Source organism: Pyrus communis, chromosome 15 (assembly GCF_963583255.1).
Source record: "Pyrus communis chromosome 15, drPyrComm1.1, whole genome shotgun sequence".
Lineage (NCBI taxonomy): Eukaryota > Viridiplantae > Streptophyta > Magnoliopsida > Rosales > Rosaceae > Pyrus > Pyrus communis.
In genome coordinates this window covers 22,113,813-22,140,605 of record NC_084817.1, presented here as the reverse complement: position 1 = coordinate 22,140,605, position 26,793 = coordinate 22,113,813, and the positions used below count along the sequence as shown (strand labels likewise).

General features: G+C 37.0%; 2 protein-coding genes across 4 annotated transcripts; both read right to left on the bottom strand.

Annotated features, from left to right (window-relative positions):
- Positions 1-490: 490 nt before the first annotated feature.
- Positions 491-16,160, bottom strand: LOC137717567 (phosphatidylinositol-3-phosphatase SAC1-like). Of its 2 annotated transcripts, XM_068456973.1 has the most exons (16): positions 15,905-16,160; positions 15,602-15,806; positions 15,348-15,513; positions 14,291-14,513; positions 13,768-13,844; positions 13,340-13,527; positions 13,125-13,222; positions 12,022-12,155; positions 11,094-11,228; positions 7,560-7,848; positions 6,893-7,014; positions 6,342-6,449; positions 5,964-6,176; positions 5,614-5,805; positions 5,031-5,142; positions 3,614-4,197 (listed from the first exon to the last, which is right to left on the bottom strand). In XM_068456973.1, the coding sequence occupies exons 1-16, from the start codon at positions 16,082-16,084 to the stop codon at positions 3,949-3,951; spliced, it is 2,691 nt and encodes an 896-aa protein (XP_068313074.1). In that variant the 5' UTR covers positions 16,085-16,160; the 3' UTR covers positions 3,614-3,948. The 2 variants fall into 2 exon arrangements, with proteins under 2 accessions (XP_068313075.1, XP_068313074.1); XM_068456974.1 differs by lacking the exons at positions 3,614-4,197; positions 5,031-5,142; positions 5,614-5,805 and adding an exon at positions 491-979.
- A 5,183-nt stretch (positions 16,161-21,343) lies between these two features.
- LOC137718820 (receptor homology region, transmembrane domain- and RING domain-containing protein 2-like) lies at positions 21,344-26,025 on the bottom strand. 2 transcript variants are annotated; one of them, XM_068458358.1, is made up of 4 exons: positions 25,615-26,025; positions 25,197-25,427; positions 23,451-23,888; positions 21,344-22,136 (listed from the first exon to the last, which is right to left on the bottom strand). In XM_068458358.1, exons 1-4 carry the CDS (start codon positions 25,751-25,753, stop codon positions 21,559-21,561), a joined length of 1,386 nt encoding a protein of 461 aa, XP_068314459.1. In that variant the 5' UTR covers positions 25,754-26,025; the 3' UTR covers positions 21,344-21,558. The 2 variants fall into 2 exon arrangements, with proteins under 2 accessions (XP_068314459.1, XP_068314460.1); XM_068458359.1 differs by having other exon boundaries at positions 23,451-23,855.
- Positions 26,026-26,793: the final 768 nt, after the last annotated feature.

Here is a 26,793-nt window from a genome sequence, read left to right as displayed (position 1 = left end):
CCCTTGGGAAGGGGCCTGTATAAATATCAGAAGGAAGCCATTTTCGGGTCAGATAATGAACACAGAGACCGGAAACAAGCACATTCATTATTTTGCACAAATTTATGTCAGACTTCAAGGTTTATAGGAGATAACACACTTGTCCATGTTTGGAAAATTAGTACCCTACCTGACATGACTAAGCATAGTGCTTATATATCTCACTGCTTTCATCTTGATCGCCTAGCGTGTCCCACGGTACGACCCATTGGCTTCATCTGCTCATGTCATTGAAAGGCACCTTGGAATTACAGCTGAGAAAGACATGATCAACTAATATAGACTCCATGGGACACCGGGGAGGCTTTTAATGCAAAATAAAGTATATGCCTACAGTTTAGTGGAAACATGAGTAAACAATTGAAGCATTATGATTCAAAAGATTTATCTGTGTATGTGTAAATATTTTTGTCGGCACAGTTGATGCAACAAGCTAGTAACAAAGAGTTCTAAAACAGCTTAATTACCCAGATTATACTACTCCATTATCAAAATTTCTTCCGCCATAGTTACTTTCTCTTATTATCCTTATTATAACCATTTCAATATATTTTTAGACGTTTAGTATTAATTCTTAGCACCCCACTCACAATGGAGGTTACGGTAAGAACAACAATGTATAAGCCATCTACAAAGAGATGAACAACACCTTCATGTTTCTCAAGCTATTTAAGCTAATGAACCAGACAAATGGGAGGTTCTCCTCCTATGCCAACGTAAAAGCGTTTCCATATAGCATACCTCTGGAAGGTATCCTCCTCATCATCATTCGATTCAGAAGAAAGCCAATTTAAGTCACAAAATCCACCAACCCGTCTTGTTATGGGATCCTCCAGTACTGATTTAATGTGAAGTAACTTTTGTTGCAGAGGCTGCAGAGCCACTTTCTTCATATTTTCTCTGGCCACAAAGCCAATTTGGGCTTTTCAACTGTATTTCACTGAAAATATAGAATTCCACTGTTCGTTAACAACTACGAGAATTTGCCTTGGTTCCCAACTGTACAGGATAACCAGACAGATGTATAATCAAATCACAAATAGTATGCTAAACATAGGGATAAAAAAGCTTAAGTTGAATATAATTACGCTGCATCAGGTGCCACACTAGAATTTGCAGTACCACCGCCTGGTCTTTGATCTGGTTCACCACAAAGTCTAACATCCTTTATTGAACTACATGTCCTTTCAATCAATTTATCAAAGGATGTCAACTTCATCCTCAAAAAATCTTCTCTGCAAGCAGGAATAGGGGCAAGAGTGTTACCCAACCCTCCTAAGCGCGTAGAATTTATTTTTGAACTGAAAAGTTGAAAATCAAGATGAGATTAAACAGAAACATTAACTTTACAGAAGACTTGGAAAGTCCGATTGGAGCAGGTAATTGTAAATGTACAAGGTGCATAGACGTGCACAACCTACTGCATGTCATTGTAGTATCACAGTACTACTACAAGTTTTGTGTTTTAGTTTATTGTGATCTGAATTAGTTTTGTGTTTTAGTTTATTGTGATCTGAATTATCCAGGCTCACCTTCAGTCCTGTCGGTTTCAGATTGTCATAGTAGCCCCTTCTGAAACTGATACCTCCGATTTCAAAGATCCTAACTTTCAGGTGTTCCGACCCAAAATGGGTTCTTGAGCATTTCGTGTGTATCTGCTTTTAAGTTAATGGTACTCCATCCGTTCGGAAGGGTTATGGGAAACATTGTCTTTTTGGAGAGGTAAATCTTTGACGCTCAAAGGCTTTGGGGCTTTTAATGTCGAGAAGGGCACCATTTCAAAGATCAATTTGCCGTTCGACAGTGGTGGTATCGATAGCTTAATGGTTGGCGACGTGGGGAGTCACTTTTGGGTTGTATGATGAATGACTCAATTTGTTAAAAATATGGCGATTAGCTTCCCATAACCCTTCCGAAGGGATGAAGTACCATAAACTTAAAATCAGATACAGACGAAATGCTCCAAGAACCCATTTTGGGTCGGAACACCTGAAAAGTTTGAAATCGGATAAGGAAGAAATCGTTAGATGAAAAACCAAAAGCCATAAGCCGCTGTACCGTCCATTCCTTCTATCTGCATGAAATTGTTGTTGAGTGGATTCCAAAGGAGTAAATTTTTCTCCGTCTCCAAGCAGAAAGCCTCTACAGGAACCTACGATTTTGAAATATTCTGTCAGTCAAACCGGGTTTTTCAAAGCAAAATCACTATCTTCACAGGTGAATTTTATGAAATGACGTTGTGTATCCCATCTATAGATCATAGAGGCGGAGCCACCGTGGTGGAAGAGGGACTTCCCGACAGCTTCCGACGACGCAAGATCGTTCCAAGACGTGGAAACAACTTTTAATTGTCCTAATTCTCGGTAAGCTTTTCAAGAAGCGACAACAATGGGGCCTTCAACTTCAGTAGCGTCGGGCGGCATTGAAAAGGGTTATTAACTACTACGCCATCATCTCCATCATCTCCATCATCTTCTTGGAGGTCTCGGTTTCGCATCCAAGAGGCGGACTCCATTTTTGGTAGGGATCAGGATATAACTGCTCGCAAAAGGGTCTCAAAGTCGCACTGACATTTGTGGGTAATTATTAGCTGATACAGTACCACGTGGCACTGACAGCTGGTAGCACATACCAACAAATGAAGGACACGTTGCAAAATTCACAACTTCGACTTCCAGCTCATTTCCCTGTTAGTCCTCCTTGAATTGGGTCCAGAGGGAGTTCCGATCTGAGTTACGCCGTCCTGGATCTCCTATGGAATTGGTTCGGAAGCACATTCGAACGGAACCCATCTTCTCCAAAAGATCCTTCAATTGCAGCAGGGAACCATCAAACTGATTCATCTCCGATTGTTTGAAACCAGAAACCATCTTCTTCGCCATTGTTGATCAAGTTTGCTTCTTCTTTTAAAGATTAAAAACTAAATTAAATTTAAAAAAAAAAAACCAAAAATTAAGGATCGAAATGTTACGAACGCGATTCCGTGAAATATGGACAAAAAAGAGGAAACCCCAATGTGCCAAGCGTGTTCAGTGATCAAAAAAGGTGCACTTTTCAATTTCTGAAAAAATAAAACCCTAAAAACAGAGGACGTGAGATTACTGAAAGAGAGCAAAAGGCCGCCATTGCTGATGAAATGAAGAAATCGCACACCTTTGAGTTGGAATTTCTCAGCTTTGAACTTGAAATTGACTCCCACGGAGGAAGGAGGGCGCAAAGCTTGACGCTTGGTTCTTCTTCTGGAAGCCAAAGATGTGAACTTTGCCACTTATCATGCATTTGTTGATGGGTACTACCAGCTGTCAGTGCCACATGATAACACTGTGCTATCTAATAATTTCTCCTAATATAAAAAAAGAGAGACGCCGCTGCTCTCAGTGCTCCAAGTGCTGCTGGCTCCAAAGCAGTTTGTCTCTCAGAACTTTATAAGAGCAAGTCCACCCTTCCAAAGCCACCGTAAATCGCCAGTTTACATCATTTTGCTTGCCTAAAAAATGCAAACGAAAAAAGAAAAAAAAATAGAAAGTATAAAATTCAAAAGACCCTTATGAACAAAATCCAGAAAGGTAGTTCCTGAAGTTCATAGTTCCTTGTATTCCATAAATGCAATAAAAAAAAAAGTCAGTGTCTCCATTTTCCAAACAACGAAGCAAGCAAGCAACATTTCGAAAACCCTAATTCGAACCCAATTTAGAAGTATAACCAAGTAAACCACTTAATCAAAAAAACCCACTACTTTTCCCAAAAACCCAACTAATTCAAAGGATACCCAGATGATAAATCCCAGTAAAATTCCAAATTTGAAAACCAGAAGAAATACTCAAAAATATTTGCCTCTTTTGCATTCATAGTTAAGAAACAATGGAAGAAACAAAAATCATAACTATACGCAACACCAAATATCTCTCTTCAAATCCTCTCAACTTTCTCTTCACCAATGATCCACCTCGTCAACCAGCTCGGATCTTCCGCTAACGATTTACACGATGCGGGGATGCTCCCGAGATCACTACCAATTTGGTCGTATTCCTTGAGGGCGGCTTCCATCTCTACCTCAACAGCTGCATCATCTACAATGTTAATTGTTCCCATATGAAGAGCATCAGCATAGTGCTTCTCCATTTCACCATCATTTTTTAAAGGCTCAATGCCACGGCCCTGCACGTTGCAGCATTTCACAATATCAATAAAATCAAATGTACCACATATGTGAGAAAGTAGGTGAACAATGCCATTTTTTAAAGGCTCAATATACAAGTGTCAAACTTCAACGAAATATCGGAAAACCATCCAAGATATAAAACTACTATAGTGCATTTGAAAGAGATTTAAGGTGTCTTATCGGTGGTGAACAATGCCATTTTGTTTGGAAACGTGACATGATAATTGTGCTTCTATAGATGGATTTTAGAGTCAAAATCCCATTTCAGGATGCAGGGATTTCAATGTAGTAGGTGTTGTTTGAACCCTGAACTACAGACCGCAGACCAAAGCTTCAAGCCAGGGATCCGGACATCGAACCAAACCACCCTAACATGTACCCCAGAATCCAATAACAGATCACAGACGCAAATCCTAGAGCCCTGGCATGGGCCCCAAATCAAACCTCAAGATTAGGCCCCAATCCTTGATCCCTAAACCCTAAACCTCGTAAACAAACAACAATAGAGAAATCAGGGAGTTAATGGTTAACTGTTTCTACACATGTTAGCGTTTTTTCTTTGTTTCCTTTCATTGAACTATGCCCAAAAGGTACACTCCCATGTGCAGCATACAGACCTATCCGTTAACTAAAATGTTAACCTACAGGGTTCACCTACAGAAAGAAATTTATAATTATGTTTCTTCAATTTTCTGGTCAGAGAATGAAGTTAATGAACACAAAGACCAGAAAAAAGCGCATTCATTATTTTGCACAAACTTATGTCAGACTTTAAAGTTTAAAGGATATACCACACTTGTCCATGTTTGGAAAATTAGAAGTACTATACCTGACATAACTCAGCATAGTGCTTATATATCTCACTGCTTTCATCTTGATCACCTAGCAGTGTCCCACCGTACCACCCATTGGCTTCATCTACTGATGTCATTGAAAGGTACCTTGGAATTGCAGCAGAGAAATACATGATCAACAAATACACTCCATAGGAATATAGGATACCCCGGAGGCTTTTTTATACGAAACTAAGTATATGGCTACAGATTGCTGGAAAACATGGAATAAAGAAATGAAACATTATGATTCAACAGATTTTCTGTGTATATGTAAATCTTTTTGTCGATGTTGATGATGCCAACAAATAGTAACATAGAGTTCCAAAACATCTTAATTACCCAGATCAAACTACTCCATTATCAAAATTTCTTCTGCTATAGTTACTTTCTTTTATTATCCTTAACTCGGTTAGCAGCCCACTTATATTAGAGGTTACGGTAATAACAACATTGTATAAGCCATCTACATAGAAATGCAGAACACCTTCATGTTTCTGGAGATATTTATGCAAATGAAAAAGCAAAATGGGAGGTTCTCCTCCTGTGCCAACGTAAAAGCATTTCCATATAGCATACCTCTGGAAGATATCCTCCTCATTATCATCGGCTTCAGAAGAAAGCCAATTCAAGTCACAAAATCCATCAACCCCTGTCTTGTTATGGGATCCTCCATTACCAATTTCATGTGAAGTAACTTTTGGTGCAGAGCCACTTTCTTCGTATTTTCTCTGGCCAAAAAGCCAATTTGGGCTTTTCAACTGTATTTCACTGAAAGAAAAAAAAAAAGAATTCCAATGTTCAGTAACTACTACAAAGAATTTGCCTTGGTTCTCAAGTGCACAGGATAACCAAAGACAGATGAATAATCAAATCACAATAGGATGCTAAACATAGGGGTAAAAACTGCTTAGGTTGAATATAATTACGCTGCATCAGGCGCCACACTTGAATTTGCAGTACTACCGCCTGGTCTTTGATCTGGTTCACTACAAAGTCTAACATCCTTTATTGAACTACATGTCCTTTCAATCAATTTATCAAAGGATGTCAACTTCATCCTCAAAAAATCTTCTCTGCAAGCAGGAATAGGGGCCAGAGTGTCTCCCATTCCTCCTAAGCGTGTATCATTTCCTTGTGAACTGAAAAGTTGAAAATCAAGAATCTTATTGTAAAAAATGGGAGATTAAAATGAAACATTAACTTTACAGAAGACTTGGAAAAACCGATTGGGACAGGTAATTGTAGATGTACAAGGTGCATAGACATGTGCAAAGGTCACCAATTCTAGATACATAGAGATTTACCACACATCAAAGAGAGGGTCATCAATTCCAGATACATGAAGATAGTAATCAGAATCCAGCTCCCAGAGAGCAGGTTTCCCTTCCTGTGGTTTGAAGTAACCCAAAAATCTGGTAAAACCCACAAAAAGATCAAGGTATTAGAACCTTTTTTTTAAGGCAAAAGACAGTATAACAATGTGCAATATAGCATTGTATAGTAAATTGCAACACAGTGAGATATAATACAGTACAACATAATATGACATACTCTAATACAACATCGTTTCAATGTGAAAATAATACAACATAAAGTTACTACTACCTCAAGACATTCAAAACACAATATACAACTACTGCAGCAACACAATGAGTTCACATATGCAGAGATGCATCTATTTCTTAATGCAGAATGGAGAAGCTAATGATCGAGATCAATCTCTATATTTTATTTTATCTGAATTGATGGAGATCGTACGTAATAAGTCTCATCTGTTGCTACAGGAAAGAGCAGGTAATACTTAAAAATAGAAAAATAAATTTCATTAGAAACTATAATAGAGATGAACAAATACAAATTTATGGCGTCTTGCTTTTCACCATCAGTGTAAGCGTTGCTGTAGTATCGCTTAATAGACTTCAGGAACTCTCTTGATTGGGTTGTAGCTTTCCACTTTCCCTGCCTCTCAGGAAATACCTAGCATTCGTTATGAGGAAAAGGTTTCAGGAAGAAAAAATAAAGATAAATATGAATTTGAAATCTATCTATACGCATGTGCGCACACACTTCTTACACAAGCACATACACACAGAGAAACATAAATATATTAAATATTTGTTGTAGGTTGCATTCAAAAGGTGGACTCCTTGTCCACTATATGAATTATACTATTATTGTTTATATGTCTTTATAAACTTCTCAAGAAAAACCTAAGTTGAGAGGACCACATTGTTAACACCCACCCTACAATGTGGTGAAATGATCCGAACCGTCTTTCAGGTTCCCCAATCAAGGATGATCCTCACCCAATGTCCGTCTATCAGAAGCATTATTCATCTTTTTATTTCACCACAATTATAACACATTGGTTTTTGATGTGATTTTTTTTCAGTGGACATCTGATTAGAGTTGTACAGTTTTCTTTCATTTTTAACTTTGCGTTAGAATTATAGGGGTTGATCTATCACATCAAGCAACTGATTATATGCATACTCTAACCCAAGAAGAAAATAAGAACATACAGTGTTGTGAGCTGCAGAGCCACCATACTGCTGCGCAAGAGCGTCTCCCATGCTCTGGTACATATCCATGAGAGCTGCAGCAATAGTGCTATCAGGATCCACTTTGGGCAGATTTGTCAAACCCATTGCATGAAGTTGGCGGCCTAGAGCTGCAAGGCCATAAGCATACTGGGCAACATTTGTACGATCCAAACAATCAATGCAATTCGTGCGCAGAACGCCGCTTTGAAAATGTGGTGGTTCACCACTAAAATTATCATTTTTCTTCTGTTGAATAATATCAGATTCCCTGTCCCGATTAACAGAAGAATTTAGAGTTTCATTACTGCTTCCAAACATACTGAAATGTTAAAATTTTAGATAATGCAAAAACTATCACCTTTAATCATATTTATCTGTGGTAAAAAATTGAGAACATGTAATATAGAGAAATTTTACAATATAAAAAGGATTTTTACTTGCCAAACATTTACACTTCAGATGTCATGGGGATATTTTATATGCTTCTAAGCTCTAACAAAAGTGGTACACAATTCTTATTATAACAAAAGCAGTTTTACAAACACCCAAACAGGGCCTACAAGCAAGAAGATTGTATCACAAAGAAAACTAATTCTTCCTGGAACAAAAATTTGGCGCTCACTTGCACCATAGCACCTAATTTCTGCATATCCTATCTTAGATGGAATGACCAACTGAGCTGTTGAACTGAACCACCACCAATTGGGTTATATCAGGATCCATGTTGGTTATGGAGGACTAGATGTGTTCGGGCGTGCTCTGAACAGTGCCAAAGGTGCTTCTAAAGTGTATGATTTAAATATAAACAGGTACAATTTTGAGTTTAGGGAAGCATTTTACTGCTTCTTTAAGAACCTTATAAGTTTTCTGACAAAATATGCATGAAGCACTTGAGTTTTTTAAATGCTTCTAAATTTCTAATAAAAGCAGTACAAACAAAAGTACATTACTCAGTATAGAAGTGCTCCCAACCAAACCCTATAAGTAAGGAGTTCGCAGTAAAGCAAGATTGTGTTTCCTCAATAGGATGTCTGGCACTTGTCTGCCTACTAAAACTTATCTGATACAAATTGATTCAAGGATAACAATCTAAGTGCAATGGAGATCTGGAACCAATCTTGAGAATACAGTTAGCAAATCACTGAACCAGCAAATATTGGGGTATATCCTGTTGGGTTTTTTCCAGCCCATGATAAGTTGTCCTAAGTCTATTGGGAATTAATAGTCTTAGAGGATTAAATTGTTTTCTCAATTGGAGAAGGATTCATAACTAGATTCCAATTAGGATTAGTAATCCTTATTGAAGAAGACCTTTATTATGTCTATATAAAGGGGCTATTGTACTATTTTTAGGAGGGAGCAAAACAATAAATTGTATACCACTCTAGGGATTAGAGTGAGAGAATATTGTAAAGTGTGTGCGAGAGAAAAGAAAAGAGATAGGGTATTTCTTGTTCTTGTTCTTTTAGGTTTTTCGTCAAGTCCTAGTTCTAGAGATTTGGCAAGATTATTGGTTGTACTCATTATTGATATAGTGAAAGATTGTTGTTGCTGTCCCGTGGACGTAAGCACATACTGCCGAACCACGTAAATTCTTGGTGTTATTTATCTTGGTTATTTGTTTTCGATTTCCGGAGTTTGTTCTTGTTTTTCCCATTCTTAAAACGTGATATTCTCAACAAGTGGTATCAGAGCCTGGTTTGGCTGATATCCGTTTAGAATGGAGGGTGCAATTATGATGAAACTCACTCGTTCCAACTGGGTTACGTGGAAATCAAGAATGGAGGACATGCTTTATTGTAAAGATCTCCATGAGCCAATTGAAGGTATTAATAGCAAGCCAGAAAATATGTCTGCTGCCAATTGGACCAAGATGAATCGTAAAACTATTGGTACGATTAGACAATGGGTGGATGAGAGCATCTATCACCATGTGTCTAAAGAAACTGATGCGCAAGCTCTTTGGAAGAAGTTAGAATCCCTCTTCGAGAAGAAGACCGCTGCCAAGAAAGCATTCCTTATCAAAGAGCTTGTCAACATGAAGTATGCGGAAGACGTTAGTGTAACCGAGCACTTGAACAACTTTCAGAACATGATCAATCAGGTAGCCACTATAGGTTTGAATATTGAAGAAGAGCTGCTAGCACTTTTATTGCTAGGATCCTTGCCAGATAGTTGGGAAACTTTCATCGTAACTATAAGCAATTCGGCTTCTAATGGCGTATTGTCTATGGATGCTGTTAAGGATAGCATGTTTAATGAAGAAACAAGGAGAAAAGCTTCAGGTGCAGGCGCTGGAGCTGGACAACTCTTTGTCATAGAGAAAAGAGGCAACAATTCTGGTGAGACAAGATTCAATGGCAACTGCCACTATTGTGGGAAAAAGGGTCACATGAAGAAGCATTGTCGTAAATGGAAAAAGGAACAAAAGGATGGGAACAATACTGCAGGTGTTGTGACTTACGATGAAGAGCTTCTTTAATGTAGATGATTGATGGTTTTCTGGCAAAGAAGTCTATAATTGCCTTTGCCAATGACAATGGGTATTGCGATCAGGGGGAGCCTGGTTAAGAGAAGTCTAATCAAGAGGGTCTTGGTTAATGAGTAGTTCGATCAAGGGGAGCTTGATCATGAAAAATTCGATCAATGGGAGTTTGGTCAAGAGGAGCAATCCTATTTCGTTATACCTTCCTCATGGTCTGGAGGGGGAGATTGTTGGGTTTTTTCCAGCCCATGATAAGTTGTCCTAAGTCTATTGGGAATTAATAGTCTTAGAGGATTAAATTGTTTTCTCAATTGGAGAAGGATTCATAACTAGATTCCAATTAGGATTAGTAATCCTTATTGAAGAAGACCTTTATTATGTCTATATAAAGGGGCTATTGTACTATTTTTAGGAGGGAGCAAAACAATAAATTGTATACCACTCTAGGGATTAGAGTGAGAGAATATTGTAAAGTGTGTGCGAGAGAAAAGAAAAGAGATAGGGTATTTCTTGTTCTTGTTCTTTTAGGTTTTTCGTCAAGTCCTAGTTCTAGAGATTTGGCAAGATTATTGGTTGTACTCATTATTGATATAGTGAAAGATTGTTGTTGCTGTCCCGTGGACGTAAGCACATACTGCCGAACCACGTAAATTCTTGGTGTTATTTATCTTGGTTATTTGTTTTCGATTTCCGGAGTTTGTTCTTGTTTTTCCCATTCTTAAAACGTGATATTCTCAACATATCCATGATTCAATATTTATAATTGTGCATTGTTTACTGGAGAACCAGTATGAAAGAATTGGAAAAAAAGGGTGTAACTTCAAAATATAGCATGCATGAACTGTAACTCTTATTAATAGACATGTCACCAGAAATATGCATGGAAATCAGAAATTAGGCTAAACTGTACAACTAGTGTTACAACTTCATTTTATTTTCCCAACACAAAAAGGACTGTGATTCATATCTATGATATGATTCCAATAACAATTGCAAAAACTAAGAAACCAACATAAAAAATTGCATACCTTCCCGTGCTTGTCTGACTTAATTGATTGAGCCTCCGTTTAACAACACTAGGTTTGCCACTGTAGTAAAAACCAGTCAAATCAAGCGCCTCACTTGCCACAGCACCCAAAACTGCTAAAACATTGGCAGACTTGCTTTGGAAGCAGAAAAGATAGAGAACAGTTAGACCGAAGAAAACAAACATAAACACAAACAGATAGAGATGGTTGAATTGAAAGCATTGCAGAGATATCTATTGCTAAATAAGTCTACTTCTTAGCAAGGTAAAAATGTGGGAGCAAAATGATGTATACCTATGTAAATGATATATACATAGACATAACAAATACATATACAAATCTGCAAGCCTATGAAACAGAATTAGTCATTCTTTATATGGAGAATTGGATACCAATATGGCCCGATACGTATCAAATACTCCAAATGGATCAATACAATTCCGTAAAGAATTTCTAGGTCTTGAAGAAGAATCCACTCCCCAACAATACTATGCGTATGTCTTATTTCAGTTGTGTGGGGCTCCTATAATGGTTCATGTAAAGGAAAAAGAATTTTGGTTCAATTGTGCTAACTGGTTTTTGACAAAACAAAAAAGGGGAATATGCTTTTCATACTTTTTTATGATTGCAACCAACCATAAAAGACAAGAAAAACATAGAACTAGCCTGCACCACACCAGATAGGGATGTAGTTTACCCTATTCTCTTAAATATACGTACACACACACACACACACACACACATATACATATGATACAGCATTTTCTTTTATTCCCCTATCCTTATTCTAGTTTTAGGAGACTTTTTGTATAGTATGTAATCATGTATCCTATATCTATCTGTGCATCATAGGGGTGTGTGTCTGTGTCCACTTCGCCGAAAAAAGCAAAACAAAACACAAAAGGAAAATGAAAATTCAACTGGTTACCTTTTTGCAAACTTGTGAAAGTCCCAGTGAATAAATTTAAGATGGTTTTCTTCCGAAAATATTTGATTCAAGTACCCAACTGCACTTGCAAACTCACGCCTCAGCATCATTTCTCGAGGCCTTTTTTCGACAGTCTACAATAAAATTGCATGACACATGAAACGAAAAATAAGAAGAAAAAAATTGCATGATGGGCAACTAATAAATATAGCTTAACTTGTAATGCCAGCAAAATATTTATCTCTATGTATGTATGTATGTATCCAGAGTAGGCTATTACTCAAATAGTGCTTAGAAAAGAATTTGGCACCAAAAATATTTTTACCAATTAACATCCTCGTAACCGCAACCTCCCTATGACACAGACACACGCACACACATGCACGCACACACGAGTGGAAAACTCAATCACTGTAGATCAGAAGCACAGAAAAAATCGTCAACTTATACTGAACATCAGAGAGATGTGAGAAACAAGAGATGCATTCTATTTTCAATATTGCCCCGCAATATTACACCATACTTATACAATCCTCAACTAGCTACAACTCATTCTTAATAACCAAATTTATTAAATAGAGGATCTACTATGTGGCGATAGCTATCACATAAATATTAGCCACTGCAGAATAGATGCACATTAAACTAATGTTTCTCTCATACAACAGGAAGACTTATAAAACCTCACTTTTAACTATTAACCAGAAACTTCGGCATCATTGTCAGAATTTTCTAGTTTTGTATTCTCTCTCTTCCTACTAGTTTATTAGAGTTTACATAGGTTGGCTGAAAAAATTGCATAGGTTGTTTATGATAAATATCCAATAACCAACTAGCTCTCGGTCTAGTGGTATATCCCTTCCCAATGTTTGAAAAGGTACAAAATAATGAAACAAAGGGGTGTTTCATAATGATCTGAATTGCACATTTATTGAATCCCCCACCCCCATTTAATTAAAACGAAAACAAGAAGAATAAAATAGTAATTGGTCATCCAACACATAAAAATGTTGTCACATCACATACAGTAATAGTAAAGAGTAACAACTAACAATAAACGTCGTCCCAGCATCTGTTCAGAAGGCATTTAGAAATAAACAAACCTTGATCAAATTAAGCACAATAACTGGGTTGCCATATCTCATTGCCAGGTCTTCGAAATGTAGTTTGGTAGCTTGATATGTGGGGTCATATCTCTGTACTAAAGTCAGAATAAAAACATGCAAAAAATGATTAATTCCAATGGCCCTTGTAACAATGTATGTGACATGCAGCATATGATTCAGTACAAATGAAATTAATATGCATCTGTTCTTACATATAATATCAGGCTTAGGACTAAGTCTTGAAGCTTCTTGTGACCAGAAAAGGGGAATCGAGCCACGCATCTGGACAACAGAACTCATTTTTCCTTTGCATGAACCAACTTCTTCATCGAGGATTATCTGCTCTGTCTCAACATCATTTGCAACCCTTCCCCTATCATTCACTCCCCTTTTCAAGTAACTGCAACACAATTGAAAACATGATTAATACAACAAGAAATTTCTGTATCTCAAAACATTACCAAAGCTAATACCAGTGAAATTTCACCCTCAAAACAAAAAACTTAAACCTTTTCTTAAATTAAAGAAAAATGTATAGCTGAAAATTTTTTACTTTTGTTTTTATATGCCATGTGGACAGCTATGTGAATAATTAGAAGAAATGAAGATGGTGTGGTGTGATATTCAAACTACCACATACCGTGTTCCTGCAAAATGCCGAGAGCGTCTAGAGACCAGAGAAACACTGAAGTCCCTACCAAAGATTGATAGCCGAATCTGCCATAACGAAGTAAAATAAACTTAATCGAGATATTTAACATCTTCAGTTAAGAAGTTTTTCTTTTCAAAGAAGAAACAAGTTTTATCTAGAAAAAACATAAAGAAATACAAGAAACATGGGCGACCAGTCCATCAGACGCCTAAAGCATCAGTCAAAAAGCCTAAACTCATAAATCCCTCGGCACAAGGTAAATACATATGTAGCATGGGAAGTAAATACATAAGATATAAGTTCATCAAAAAAGAATAGATATGGTATAACCAAATTGTATCGGTTAAAATGTAGAGTAAGTCTAAAACAATGCCCCTTTCGGCCGGCTAAAACTGTCTATGGGTTCCACTAACCAAAACAATCTCCTTACCACGCACATACAGTGAGAGAGAGAGAGAGAGAGAGAGAGGGAGGGAGGGAGGGAGAGAGATTGCGTGTGTGTGTTTCATACCTGCTTAAAATGGCCATGCACTAATGCTATTGTCCAGATTGTGTTATTGCACCTTGATCGAATAGCTTGTGTTAGATAGGCATTCCATACAAATATATTATCAAACGGCATCCCTTCTTCGCCCATTGATAACACATTCTTTTGCAATCTCTGCATTATAGGATACGAGTAACTATAGAAAAAATCTTTGGTCAAATCAACACTGGATAGAAGCTTCTTGTACCTACAATTAAGAAAGAAAAATATAAGTAAATTCTATAGAAGTTGAACTAGGAAGTATGTTAGTTGGTGACCATGAAGTTGAGTAAAATTAAGCATTCAGAGTTCCGTTACAATATATTTTTCCGTTTTAGATATGAAACAATTAAATAATGGAGGGAACACTCCTTTAAGCCCCTCCACAAGAGGGATATTAAGTAAAACAGAAGTCTATGCATTTTCCAATGATCACAGATTAACTGCATAGTTCTCACATTAAAGGTCTCCACAGCATATGGCATTTGCTTCGCCAGTAACTTTCTAACATCAAATTCACACCCTTCTCCATTTACTATCCTAAGTTATTGGCGGTCACCTAACCCCTTCCCAATCCAACTTCCACGTAGTCAATACGAGAAATCATTAGCAGTGTCATTCGTGAACAGTATATTTGTACAACCATGACTTTGTCCATCTAAGCAAATAAAGGTAAACCCCCGAAGCAAACTCTCTCACTCCTCTAACAGGGCACTAATAAATATAAGTCAGGGTTTCTTTCTTTCATGTGTTAAGGAACACTGGTGTAATGACTTAAGTAGCCCCATAAAACTTCACACCGTCGGGACCCTTGTTGGGTAACCTCACCCTTCCTATCTTATTCTTTCTGGTACTCTTTGTGGCCTCTTGGTAGTATGCAAGCCTGATGTATGAAACCACGGTGAGAGACCATGCTGATTATACAATTAAATAACCCAGTGACCGTATATCTCTAATCAAACCAAATATATCTCTGCAACATTTATGCTATCATTTAACAGTCCAGACAACAGAGAAACATGAAAACAAAGGAGAAAATTACCGCAACTCAGTCTTAGAATAAGCAACATCAGTTTGAATCGTGACGTGCGGAATAGTAATCAACTGGCTCTCCTCTATGCTATAAATCGCATGACCACATATGCTTCCTATTTGGCGACGCTTGGTGACCAAAATCAAGTAATACGATTCCAGAAACTTAATGCAACCTACCAAAACCCCATACAAAGAGTAAATACAAACATACAAGCAGGTAGTTCATAAATCTCAAGTAAATTTGAGGTCAAAGACACTGACCGGCGATCCCGAAAACCTTGGTGACAAAAGTAAGGCCGCCGGTGGCACGATTGCCCTCGGCGATTCGCTGGAGCAGGCGCTTGATCTCCTGCGGTGAGTACACAACCGGGTCTTCGCTGATATTCAAATCGTCGGGCTCCGAGCGGTCGAGTTTCAAGACCCGGAAGAGCCGCTTGTTCCGATCGCTTCCGATCAAGTAAAATCGCTGGAATTGAGAGCGTCAATTGGAGGAGAACGAAGAATTGGATTGAATTGAATTGAATTGGTGAGAGCGAGAGCGAGAGAGAGTGAAGAATTGGTTACCTGTCTGGTCTCGTAGAGCTTGAATTTTTCAAGGGAGTAGGAGTTGGGGTCGGCATCGAAGTCGGTGTGAACTTTGGCGGAGGAACGGACGTATTGGGGAATATTGGGCTTCGACTTGTCAGGTTTCGCCATTTCTGCACTGCGGATGGAGGAAATGGAAATTGCCGGTTTCGGTTGCATGTATATATAGTGTTCGATTTGGAAGTTGGAAAGGTGTGTTCTGCTTATTTGTCAGACAGTTCGGTTCGGTGCGAATCTGTTGAAATTTATTATTAAAATTATACGATTCAGTTTATGGGGTTTCATTCGGTTTTACGGCTCAAAATAAATAGGGAAAATTAGAATGCTTTACAATTATTAGATTAAACATTCATCCATTCTAAAGATTTGATTAAGGTGTTTTGATCAATTACCACCTCAATCTTTTTCTATTTATTTAATTTCCATGTCATTAATTTAAAGGCATTCATATATAGAGGTATAAAGTAGCTTAGCAACTAATTACCTATAATATAGGAATTTAATTTCGTCAATCCCCTTCTACACATTAAATGACATTTTTTTTAATAAAATAAAATAAAAAATTAATTAACTGATTCTTCATTACCTTATTATCAGTATTTTTAAAAAAAAAATTCTCTTTCTATTAAAAATGTCTCAATAAAAAGTCTTCAATACATATTTTTTCACGTATCGATATATAAAAAATATACTTGAAACTTATGGTACATTTAAGAACAAAAGTATCGACTTTTGGTACATTTAGATTTCAAATGTACCAAAAATTCAAATGTACTATAAAACCAAATGTACTCATTGTTATATAACCCTTTTGGTACGTTTAGATTTAAAATGTACAGAGAAACCAAATGTACCAAAATTTCAAATGTACCATAAAACCAAATGTGCCCACTGTCAGGTAATCATTTTGGTACGTTTAGATTCCAAATGTACCAAAAGACCAAATGAACAAAAAATCACAAATGTATCACAAAACCAAATGTCTCTATCAGATAACCCTTTTGGTACATTTACATTCCAAATGTACCGAGAAATACAAAAAATCAAATCCATTGTAAAACTAAATGTGTCCATATTATAGGTAACTAGATGTAGCTATATAATCAAACAAATCTTTATTATGTGTTGGGTCTTCTAAATAATAAAATCTGACAATTTTTTTTATAAATATTCTACTATATTCACACAAAAAAAAGTAAAATTACAACAAACAATAAAAAAAATGCATAGAGATGGATAATAAATGCATAAATATATTGATATGAAGAAAAGGAAAAAAAATAAAAAACGAAATGTCCAAGAAAAGTCGTAAAAAACTAAAATTTTAAACAAAACTGAACTTATACAAAACTGAAATTAATAACCAAAATTTTAGGAAAATGTTTGATCAAATTTTCAAAAGGAGTGTATGTTTAGTCTAAAAAATTAAAAAACAAGGCACCTATATCAAAACGTCCCAAATAAATATATACACACATGAATCCTTTAACAAGAGGGATCCCTATTTTTTCTAAAAGAATAGAGATATTTTCTTGACCATTGGATTTGACTTTATGAAATTGTGTGGCATGTGATTTAATCTCAACCGCCTGTGATTTAATATCAACCGTACAATTTCATTAAAGTCAATCTAACTGTGATCCTGATACCAAGCATGTCCTAGAGGGAGACAAGCTAACAATGAGAAACAAGGGGGCTTCATTTTTCAAATCACAAACAATCTACCTGTGAAGGATCAATTTCAAATGCATGAGTTTTTTTTTCTTCAGCTGCAGCTACTAGTTCTGCTTCATTTAGCAAATCACTAGGACCAACTCCAATTTCACCCATTGTTTTGCTAATGGCAAAATCATCAACAGTTCTTGAAACACACCTTTTGCATAAAGAACTCCATTAACAGCTAATACAGTGGCAATAGCTGCAACAACAATAATCATACTTGCACCAGCAGCTGAACCACTAGTGGTGAATCAGTGAAGGTCTAGGGTGACGAAGGTAAATCGGTGACAGTTTGATTGGAATCAGTTCGCGTGCCAGTGATGTCGGCGTTCGGTGATGTCGGCGAGGAGAGATAGGAGTGGGAAAAGATGAGTTGAGTGGGAAGGGGGGCTAGGTCACTCGGAGAAACAAATCCCATCCATTCATTCCTTTTTTAAAAACGGGCCGACTGGGGTCCTGTTCTTTTACAAATTTGGATTCGCCTTGCCCCGCCCCGTCCCGTTTCTTCTTTAGAAAAATTGGACCCGGCTTGTACCCGTCCCGACTTGCGGTTCCTAGACCCACTTGCCCACTTCTACATTTTAATCACAAATTCAAGCAAATTATGTAGTTAAGCGTAATTAAGTATTAAATTAATGTTTTTGTTTTAATACGGTAGCACAACTTGATCAAATCCCAATTACTTACTGCCGAATCTGTTTCCCCTCGTTCCCTAAAACCAACAAGAATTGCTAATTACAACATACAACACAACAGCCAAACAAAGGTCTGTCTAAATGTGATATATTATCTCTTATTTGACCCACCACCCACTACATACTTAAAAATTAACATTAAGCCCTAATCAATCAATTAATTATATAAAATTATAATAAAAAAATTATTTAAATTAAAAATGGTTCGATCCGGTTATTTCGTTTCTCAGCATTGCCAAACCAGAACCGTTTGAGAAGGTCTCAAACGTCCAATTTGGTTTTTGTCTCAATTTTGGCTTTTTTTGTTCAACGTGATTTTTACAATTTTTGTTTTTTTTTTTTTTTTTAATCACGGTTCGACTTGGTTTTTCTGGTTTGACGGCTTTTATACCAACCCCTATTGGGAGGAGATCTTTCATAGTGACGAAAAAATACAATTTGGTACATCAAGTCTAATTATACAATTAGACATAATTTCAAAAAAAAAAAAAATCTAAACAATTGTATTATGACACTTCTTAATACCAGACAGTCCACATGCTAAAAAATTTCTACAATCATTGGTGCCACGAATTTTTTACAATTATAAAAAATCTAAAGTCATTTTTCAATTTTGTGTGTTTAAATATCATTTATTCATCCACTAAAAAAAATAATTTATTCATGACAATCATGTACGATTCATAACATGAGTTGCATTTTCATCTTTGAATTCCAAAACATTGTTCTATATAATAACGTTAGCAACATTTAAGACAAATAATAATCAGCTGAAAAATGTGCGGCTGCACTAGTTTTTTTTTTTTTTTTTTTTTTTTTTTTTGAGTACACCGATATTTTTACAATAGGAGAGATGGAGTTCGGCTAAACCACAAAATAGGCAACCTAATTTGGTATCGAATTCGCCATTCATGAGATTCGAACCTAAGACCTCTCACTTTTAAACGAAGAGGAATACCACCAAATCTTAATACTGTCTGACACTTGTTAAAGAGGGACATGGTAATACCAAAATGTTACTTGTTGTACACAACCCTTTCAGATGCTCACCTATGCTCATTTCAGAACTCGGATCGGACCTCGCGGGCGATCCTCATTAGAATGAGCCCGTCGCTCGGTCCTGCCTCGCCATTATCGCCGCGCTCTGTCTTCGACTTGATTCGTGGCTGATCATTGGAAGACAACTGTTTTCCCCACACTGAACTAGGGTCCGAAATCTACGATAAACTCACGTTCATCACAGCTTCCAAATTGAACCCTTTCCCTGCCAAAGAGATCTTCATGGGATGCTAGTTGCTGCGTCTATTGTCTCTGGCCTGGAGGTACGAATAGTGCCCGTGGTGTAATTTGTACCTAAAATACTACCATGGTGTCAAGGCATGCGGAATAAACAATGCACAGTCAACTGCGAATTACAATCAATGATATAAAAAGACCGAGGACAATCACAGAGAGAGAGAGAGAGAGAGAGAGAGAACCTGTAAAACCTCGTTAAGAGCATCAGAGACCTTGTTGCAGCCTTCTACCACTCGAACGAATTTCATGGACTTCAACATAACCAAGCCTGGAATCGCAATGAGTTCGTGAAACTTTGTAAGTACCAAAGTATCCGTATTTGAGACTTCTGTTCAATTTGGGATTCTTTTCTGTCTTCTTAGTGCAGTTGGTCCTTGAATTTTCCAATCCCTTCTTCTTAAGATATGTGCCACAACGATTTCCTGCCGCCGCCTCCTTGATACCCATCACGTAATATAGCTACATTACGAGTTTACAACCATTCCAAGGAGCCATAACTTTTGATCCATTTTCCACATCGTTACTCCTTTTCCATCAGTGTATATGCTTCATATATAAAGCTTTGCCTAAGACTGAAACAGAGACACAAAATGTAATGATCCCATGCGACTTGGTCAATCCATACATATGTATCAGTGTTATGCAGTTTTTAGACGAGAAAAAGGAAAAGGTACTGGAGCAAGCCTAGCACACCTTGGAACGGCAATTAGTAAAACAAAAATCCGAGACATAGAAGATGTAAATGGCAGTAACTCTAGATTTTGAGTGTATAATTTGAATTCTAGAAATAGTTAGGTACTAGTTACAGCAATCCCAGCACATCTTTAGAGACAGAAACACATATTCTCAAACCATTTTTGAGTTACGATTATCAGCATAGCAGACTTTTATGACAGTTCAGAGTCAAGCACAAAACCCTTGTATATGATATGGTATTTTTACTTACATGCTTACATAATCAGTAAGAGAATCCTAGATATGGAAAGACTATAACAGAAACATGTAGATGTGCACCATCTACATTCACAGCATAAAACCTTTGGCAGAACTAAGCTTATCAACATAATCAATTCTGAATACTCGAACAAACTTAGCAACTGGAATACGTGAATTGCACAGCAAACATGATCTAAATGATAGAAACTGAAATGAAATACGTAAATGAAATTTAAATCAATTAATAAGAAGTAATCTATCTAATCTTGAAGTAGACAAAGCCCCTATCTCATAGTCAAGACAATGCCCCTATTCTCATGGTAATGTTAAAGCCCTAATCTGAGAAAAATTGAGAGCTTCCAAATCCAAAAGTAAAAAATTGTAAGGAGATATATAAACTTACAGATGAGTGATGACTTGATGAGCGGGTAGTCACCGTTAGCAATAAAATTTCTCAGATGAGAGCATAGAGGTCTGCAGCTGCAGTCGACTGTTAACTAGTGAAAGCTACACCAAACTCAGTAAAGATAAAACACAAAATTGGAGGGATATGGACTGTCACTTAATTAAAGTGCTTTTGCAGGCTCCGTAAGTTTTAAGTTTTAAAGCAGCTTTTTACAACTTTACCAAACCATTTGATGATCAAAATTTTAAACATAAGTCATTCTGGAAAGAAATCCCAAACGCTCCCTAATAGTATCCACCATTGCCGATTATCAAATGCACACCACAACTCACTCTTTGACTTTGCGACTGATAAACATCTGATATATGATCATGAACCATAAACACATCTTGCAAATTAAAACTATATACATAGTTTAATATACATGTGAGGTGGTAACAAGAAACATTTCAGGTGTGAATTCTAGCATACAGCAAGCATTCACATCATAGACCTCAATCACGATACTGCAACAAGGTGAGGTCAGAGTGGAGAAAAGCATCTTGGTTCACCTCCCTCTCGAGCTATTTCATAAGTCTTCATCAGCATTCAGGAAGAGATTGAGCAGAAGAAAAAGGAGAAAACGTTGCAGCTGATTCACTACAATGTAGTGGATGCGGTCGATGATTGGAAGAGCTCATGTAGCTTGGTGATGCATTGCTAGGGCTTGGAATGTGTCCAACAGACATGTATCTTGAATTCGGGGGTAATAAGGTTGGGTAACCCAAGGAATGGGGTGAAACAAAATAGGAAACATGGGACCTTTGAGACGAGGCATTTCGGAGGTCCATTGAACTTCTGCTTGCACTAATAGAAGGGGACTGGCGATAGGAGGACCTAAGAGACTGCTGAATGTGACCTGTGCTAGCGTAAGAGGGAGAATGAGACAATGAAGGGTTCCGTGACAATGATGGTCCTATCTGTATTGCTGAAGATGATGCTACTGATGATCTCATAGATGAAAGTACGGAAGATGCCATGGAGGATGGGCCGGACGAAAGCAATGGTGTGGATTCTGAAGCGGGTAGTTCACCCGTGTTAGCTCTTGCATCACGCTTGCAAACTGGACAAAAGGTTCTCCATGAAGTAAGCCAAGAATCCACACAGAGAGCATGAAACTCTGTCAAAATCCGGGTAAGTGACAGTGAGATATGCATACTACAAAATAATTATTGAAGTCAATATACAGCTGACGAGAAAAGTTGTTCAAGATTCTACATTATGTATGCAAGCTCCATTGACATTGAACAATTTCCATTAGGCTAGGTTAATAGCATAGCAGGTTATCAAAGTGGGAGATTCTTGAAGTTTACCTCCGCAACTACTTCACATTTTATCACTATTCAAATTTAACCACTAACAACATTCTAAAGCTACTGGAAAGGTATCTGAATTTTCAGCATAAACAAATATTTAATTGCCATAACAACAAGCATTACCAAGAGTTTGTAGTTTGCAGGATAGGATTTGTAATGCCATACCATGAAGTAAACATCAAACAAATGAGATGTTTTATATGATTCTTCCATTGGTTTCTCAATGATTTTTTATAATGTGGAGTGCAGCAAATAAACCAGTTTGCATCCACTTATATGTATTTAGAGACTGATTAAGATAATATTAAAGGTTTGAACTTCAGAAGTCCCATTTGCTGCAATACCTGGCAGAAAGACATAAATTTTTCAAGGAATATGAAATCTGCAGAAATGTGTATCGTATTTTTTTTTAACTTTTCACCACTCCAGAATAATGCCAAGTTTATGCCCCTTATGACTTGTTTAATCACCAAACCAGCACTCTGTTGACTATTTGTCTAAGATAAAGCAAAGTTCTTGGAGGGAAGGACCAAACTTGGACCTTTCAGCATACAAATTCATTTAAATAACTAAGTATTGTTTTCACAATATGTTATCCAAACAAAAATTGAACACCACAAGCTAATGTGCCACTGTCTCAACCCCAAGTCGGTCTCTCCTAGTGGCCCACTATTTAGTATTTCAAACAACAATAGATATTTGCCCAAAAATTCAATCAGGATTTCAAGCCTTGTATGAATGCATCAATAAGCTCTTTTTTCCTCTACTAAACAAAGTTCTGAGATCCTATATGATTTATTTGCATAGACAAGTGACTTTAAAATCCCAAAAAGTAGCACAACTTGTGGCACCCTGCCCACCAGGTCAAGCCCAGTTGAAGTCCCAAAAATAACGCAACTTCTGAATACTGGTAATTGGGAAACAATGAGAAATCAATTCTTTGTTTATATGAAGTGAGAAATAAAATGTGACCAACGAATAAAATTTTGCATAACTTAGTAGAGTAGCTATCATAGATGCATTAAAATGCTAATGCAGGAAACATAAGCCAACCAATCATACAAAAAAGCTCTGCAAGGAACAATATTTTTTATATGGCGGAACAAAAAGAAACTTACTATGGCGACATGGCAGAATCCTGAGTTTTTCTCCAAAGTTATAGTCCTCAAGACATATAGCACATGTGCTTGATGTGCAGTTGTCCTCTAAAACAGTGGTAAATTTCAAACTTGGCATTGCTTTTACTAAGCGTTTGCTCATCCCATGAAATTCTTGGACACGGGAAGCTTGAGGCCTCTCTCGTCTTATTCGATGCCTGCGAACGAAAAAACAAGTAGCCAGCACTGCAGACATGGCAAGCAATGAAATGAAAGAGATTGCCATGATTGACCATGCTGTATTCTCAAAGCTTGCAATTAGCCACAGCTCCATGTTAGTAAGTCCAGTGTACTTCTTTAGTAGTTCACCAGAAGTTTTCGAAACGAACACGGCGTATATTTTTATACCAGCTGAGCTTCCTGCCACTGTATTTTCCACACAAAAGGGAATTACAGTTTCTAGAAAGGGCGAACAAATAAAATAAATAATTAAAACTTAAACCACTTGGGAGGGTAAAAGGGTATAGAGAAAATTAAAAATAGACTAGAAAGTGCACGCACATTAACATATGGTCACAAATCTCAGAACATGAAGAAAGTCTGTGTATCTTCTACTGCATTTATGCATTCTTAAATGAGGTATTCATCAATTTACCCCCTGAACTTGTAAGGATTGGCCAATTTCCCCCCTCAACTCTCATAATTAGTTAATTTGCACCCTACTGTTAATTTTTTGAATTTTCCTCTATTCTTCTATTAAGTAGGTATCCACATGACTGCCTTTAAAGGGCAAAAAAGTCATTTTCCCTACACCTTCAATCTTCTTCCTTTTCTTAGAACTTTCTCTTCTTCTTCCTTGTCTCCATGCTGAGCCCGTGACTGCCGCCAACGCCTCCCTCCTCCGCTGTTTGCAGCCCAGTCCATTTGATATGCTGCTTTTGCAGTTTGCAGCTGCCCACACCCCCGTCGCCTCCTCCCTCGGCCTTGTCTACCTCTGGTAAGGTGTAGGGAAACCTACTTAACGGGAAATGACAGTAGAGTGCAAATTGAAAAAATGACAGTAGGGTGCAAATTGACTTTTTTTGCCCTTAAAAGGCAGTCATGCGGATACCTACTTAACAGAAGAATAGATGGAAAATTAAAAAAATTAACAATAGGGTGCAAATTGACTAATTATGAGAGTTGAGGGGGGAAATTGGCCAATGGTCACAAGTTCAGGAGGTAAATTGATTAATACCTCTTCTTAAATTACTTGGGGGAGAAGGTTCTTCACCACTACGAAAAGTAGTAGATGGAGGTGTAAACCTTTCGGGCATTGAACAGAAATGTAAAAACTATACACACACATATATATATGTGTGTGTGTGTGTGTGTATAATTAACAAAGTCTGAATCTATCATTCAAGCATAATAGTCAACCTTCAAACAGTTTTTTACAATATCTTCCTCCTGTGAAACTTTTTGCTATCATTTTATCATCTTTCTAACTTTAGTTTTTAAACACCTAGTTCGAATAGATAAAAAGTAAATACACCTAAGCTGAGTTATAACTAGCAAGACAGTGGTTTACTTAGGAGCTTGTGACCATTTGGGAGGCATGGACAGACTTGTGTGTTGTTTTTTTTATGGTCAACTAGACTTGTGTATTGTTTACATCTCCAACAACACCGTTAATTTTCATTGATCAGTGAGTAATTGCTGGAAAATATGGAGCTTGACAAATCAAAACACTAAGCGTGAAAAATTGTTATCGGAAAAGGTCATTACTTGAAACCAAGATGTTGCTATCTTCATTGTCGTAGATAATTGCAGCTTTGAAGCCGGCCTTTTGTGCTCTTCTAACTTTATCCTCAAAACTACACCCTCCTCTTACGATCAAAACGAAGGGGGAGCTATAATTCGTGCCTTGTTCGACTTGATTAGTCAATGTCGAGCACGCATCAGGAGGCTCTGCCAAATACAATACTCCGCATTCCCCGGAACCCTTAACCTCCGGAGCTGTAATTAACATCATTGTCCACCACAAAAATCAACAAAAACACAAACATGGAAAACAACAAACAAACACACATGCATAGAATTATTAGTTTGGTTTAACTTTCAGCAACTCTTGTTTCCCGCAATTTCTTAGCAACCAAACAGAAATTAAAACATGAAGAAAAAAGCAAAAGCAAAAGAAACTCACCAAAAGTAGCTTCCTTGTCGTCGAAAGAGAGAGTGACGTTGTTCCCCATCAGCACCACATTGGCCTTGGTGATGAAAAATCGGCCGAACAGAACCACCGCCACCGCCACCAGAACCACCGCCAGATTCATAGTGCTCATCAATCCCCCCGATCAAAACCCTAAAGTGTCACCAATTTGGATAATTTAACTCTCAACCAGTTGGGGAAAAGGACAAACAAGGAAGCAAAATTGATAATATAATTTAACAAAATCCATTTTCTGATCCACAAAGCACCTAAAATCCCCCTTTTTATATACTTTGATGCTTTTCTGCAATTTACTGATTTGATTTCAACAGCTGAGAAAAAAAAAGAGAGAACCCTTTTGATAGCTGATTGATTTATACATAAAAGGGGTTGGTTCAATTTTACAGGAACCCCAGTTACTGCCTATCCATATTATTGTGTGTGCATCATTGATTCGTTAAATATAAAGGATTTTCGAACCAAAAACAAAAAGAAAGTTTTAATGAAAAGCCCACGATAATATTTACTTTTAGGAAAAATCACATTTTTACATTAAAAAGGTAATCATGATAATATTTATTTTACCATTTATTTTGTCATTATCATTAAAACTCAAAGTTTTTAAGCTATTTTCATTAGTTTTCTTAAACAAAAAGTTATAGTGGCTTATTTAACAAAAAGGTAAGGTAGGTTTATTTAACTGAACTATTCTAAAAGAATAAAGAGAGAACGAGGGTGGCGGCAATAAGATTTAATTGTAAGATATGTGTTGTATCATGTCATTGTACCTTTATTTATATAGTAGTAAGATAGATTAAATCCTTATGATTACAACTCTAATAGGATAATAACTACTAAAGAGAATATTAAAAAATATGTCTAGATATAATAGGATTTACAAAATCACATTCCTATTCTAAATATAATTATAACAAAAGGTTTTTTTTTTTTTAATCACAAACTATTTTTTATATTTTGTCAACTCATCAATTTGGTCCTTTATATTTCAAAATCATCAATTTGTTCTTTTATTATATTGTTTTGGTCATCAAATCGTCTTTACTAGGGGTGGGCAAACGGGTCCTGGACCCACGGGTCAAGCCGGATCCATGCGGTTCGGGGCAGGTCCAAAAATTATAAATACAAAACGAGGCGGGTTGGGCCAGTTCTTGG

Excerpts from the sequence above, each read along its gene's own strand:
- LOC137717567 (XM_068456973.1), bottom strand. The coding sequence starts at position 16,084 with ATGCAACCGAAACCGGCAATTTCCATTTCCTCCATCCGCAGTGCAGAA. Across the intron at positions 7,849-11,093 it reads AGTCAGACAAGCACGGGAAG|GGAATCTGATATTATTCAAC; the intron begins GTATGCAATTTT and ends TAATCGGGACAG. Across the intron at positions 4,198-5,030 it reads ACTATGCTGAGTTATGTCAG|GGCCGTGGCATTGAGCCTTT; the intron begins GTATAGTACTTC and ends TGCAACGTGCAG.
- LOC137718820 (XM_068458358.1), bottom strand. The coding sequence starts at position 25,753 with ATGAGCACTATGAATCTGGCGGTGGTTCTGGTGGCGGTGGCGGTGGTT. Across the intron at positions 25,428-25,614 it reads CGACAAGGAAGCTACTTTTG|CTCCGGAGGTTAAGGGTTCC; the intron begins GTGAGTTTCTTT and ends TGTTAATTACAG. Across the intron at positions 23,889-25,196 it reads TAGCAACATCTTGGTTTCAA|AAACTGTAATTCCCTTTTGT; the intron begins GTAATGACCTTT and ends CGCCCTTTCTAG.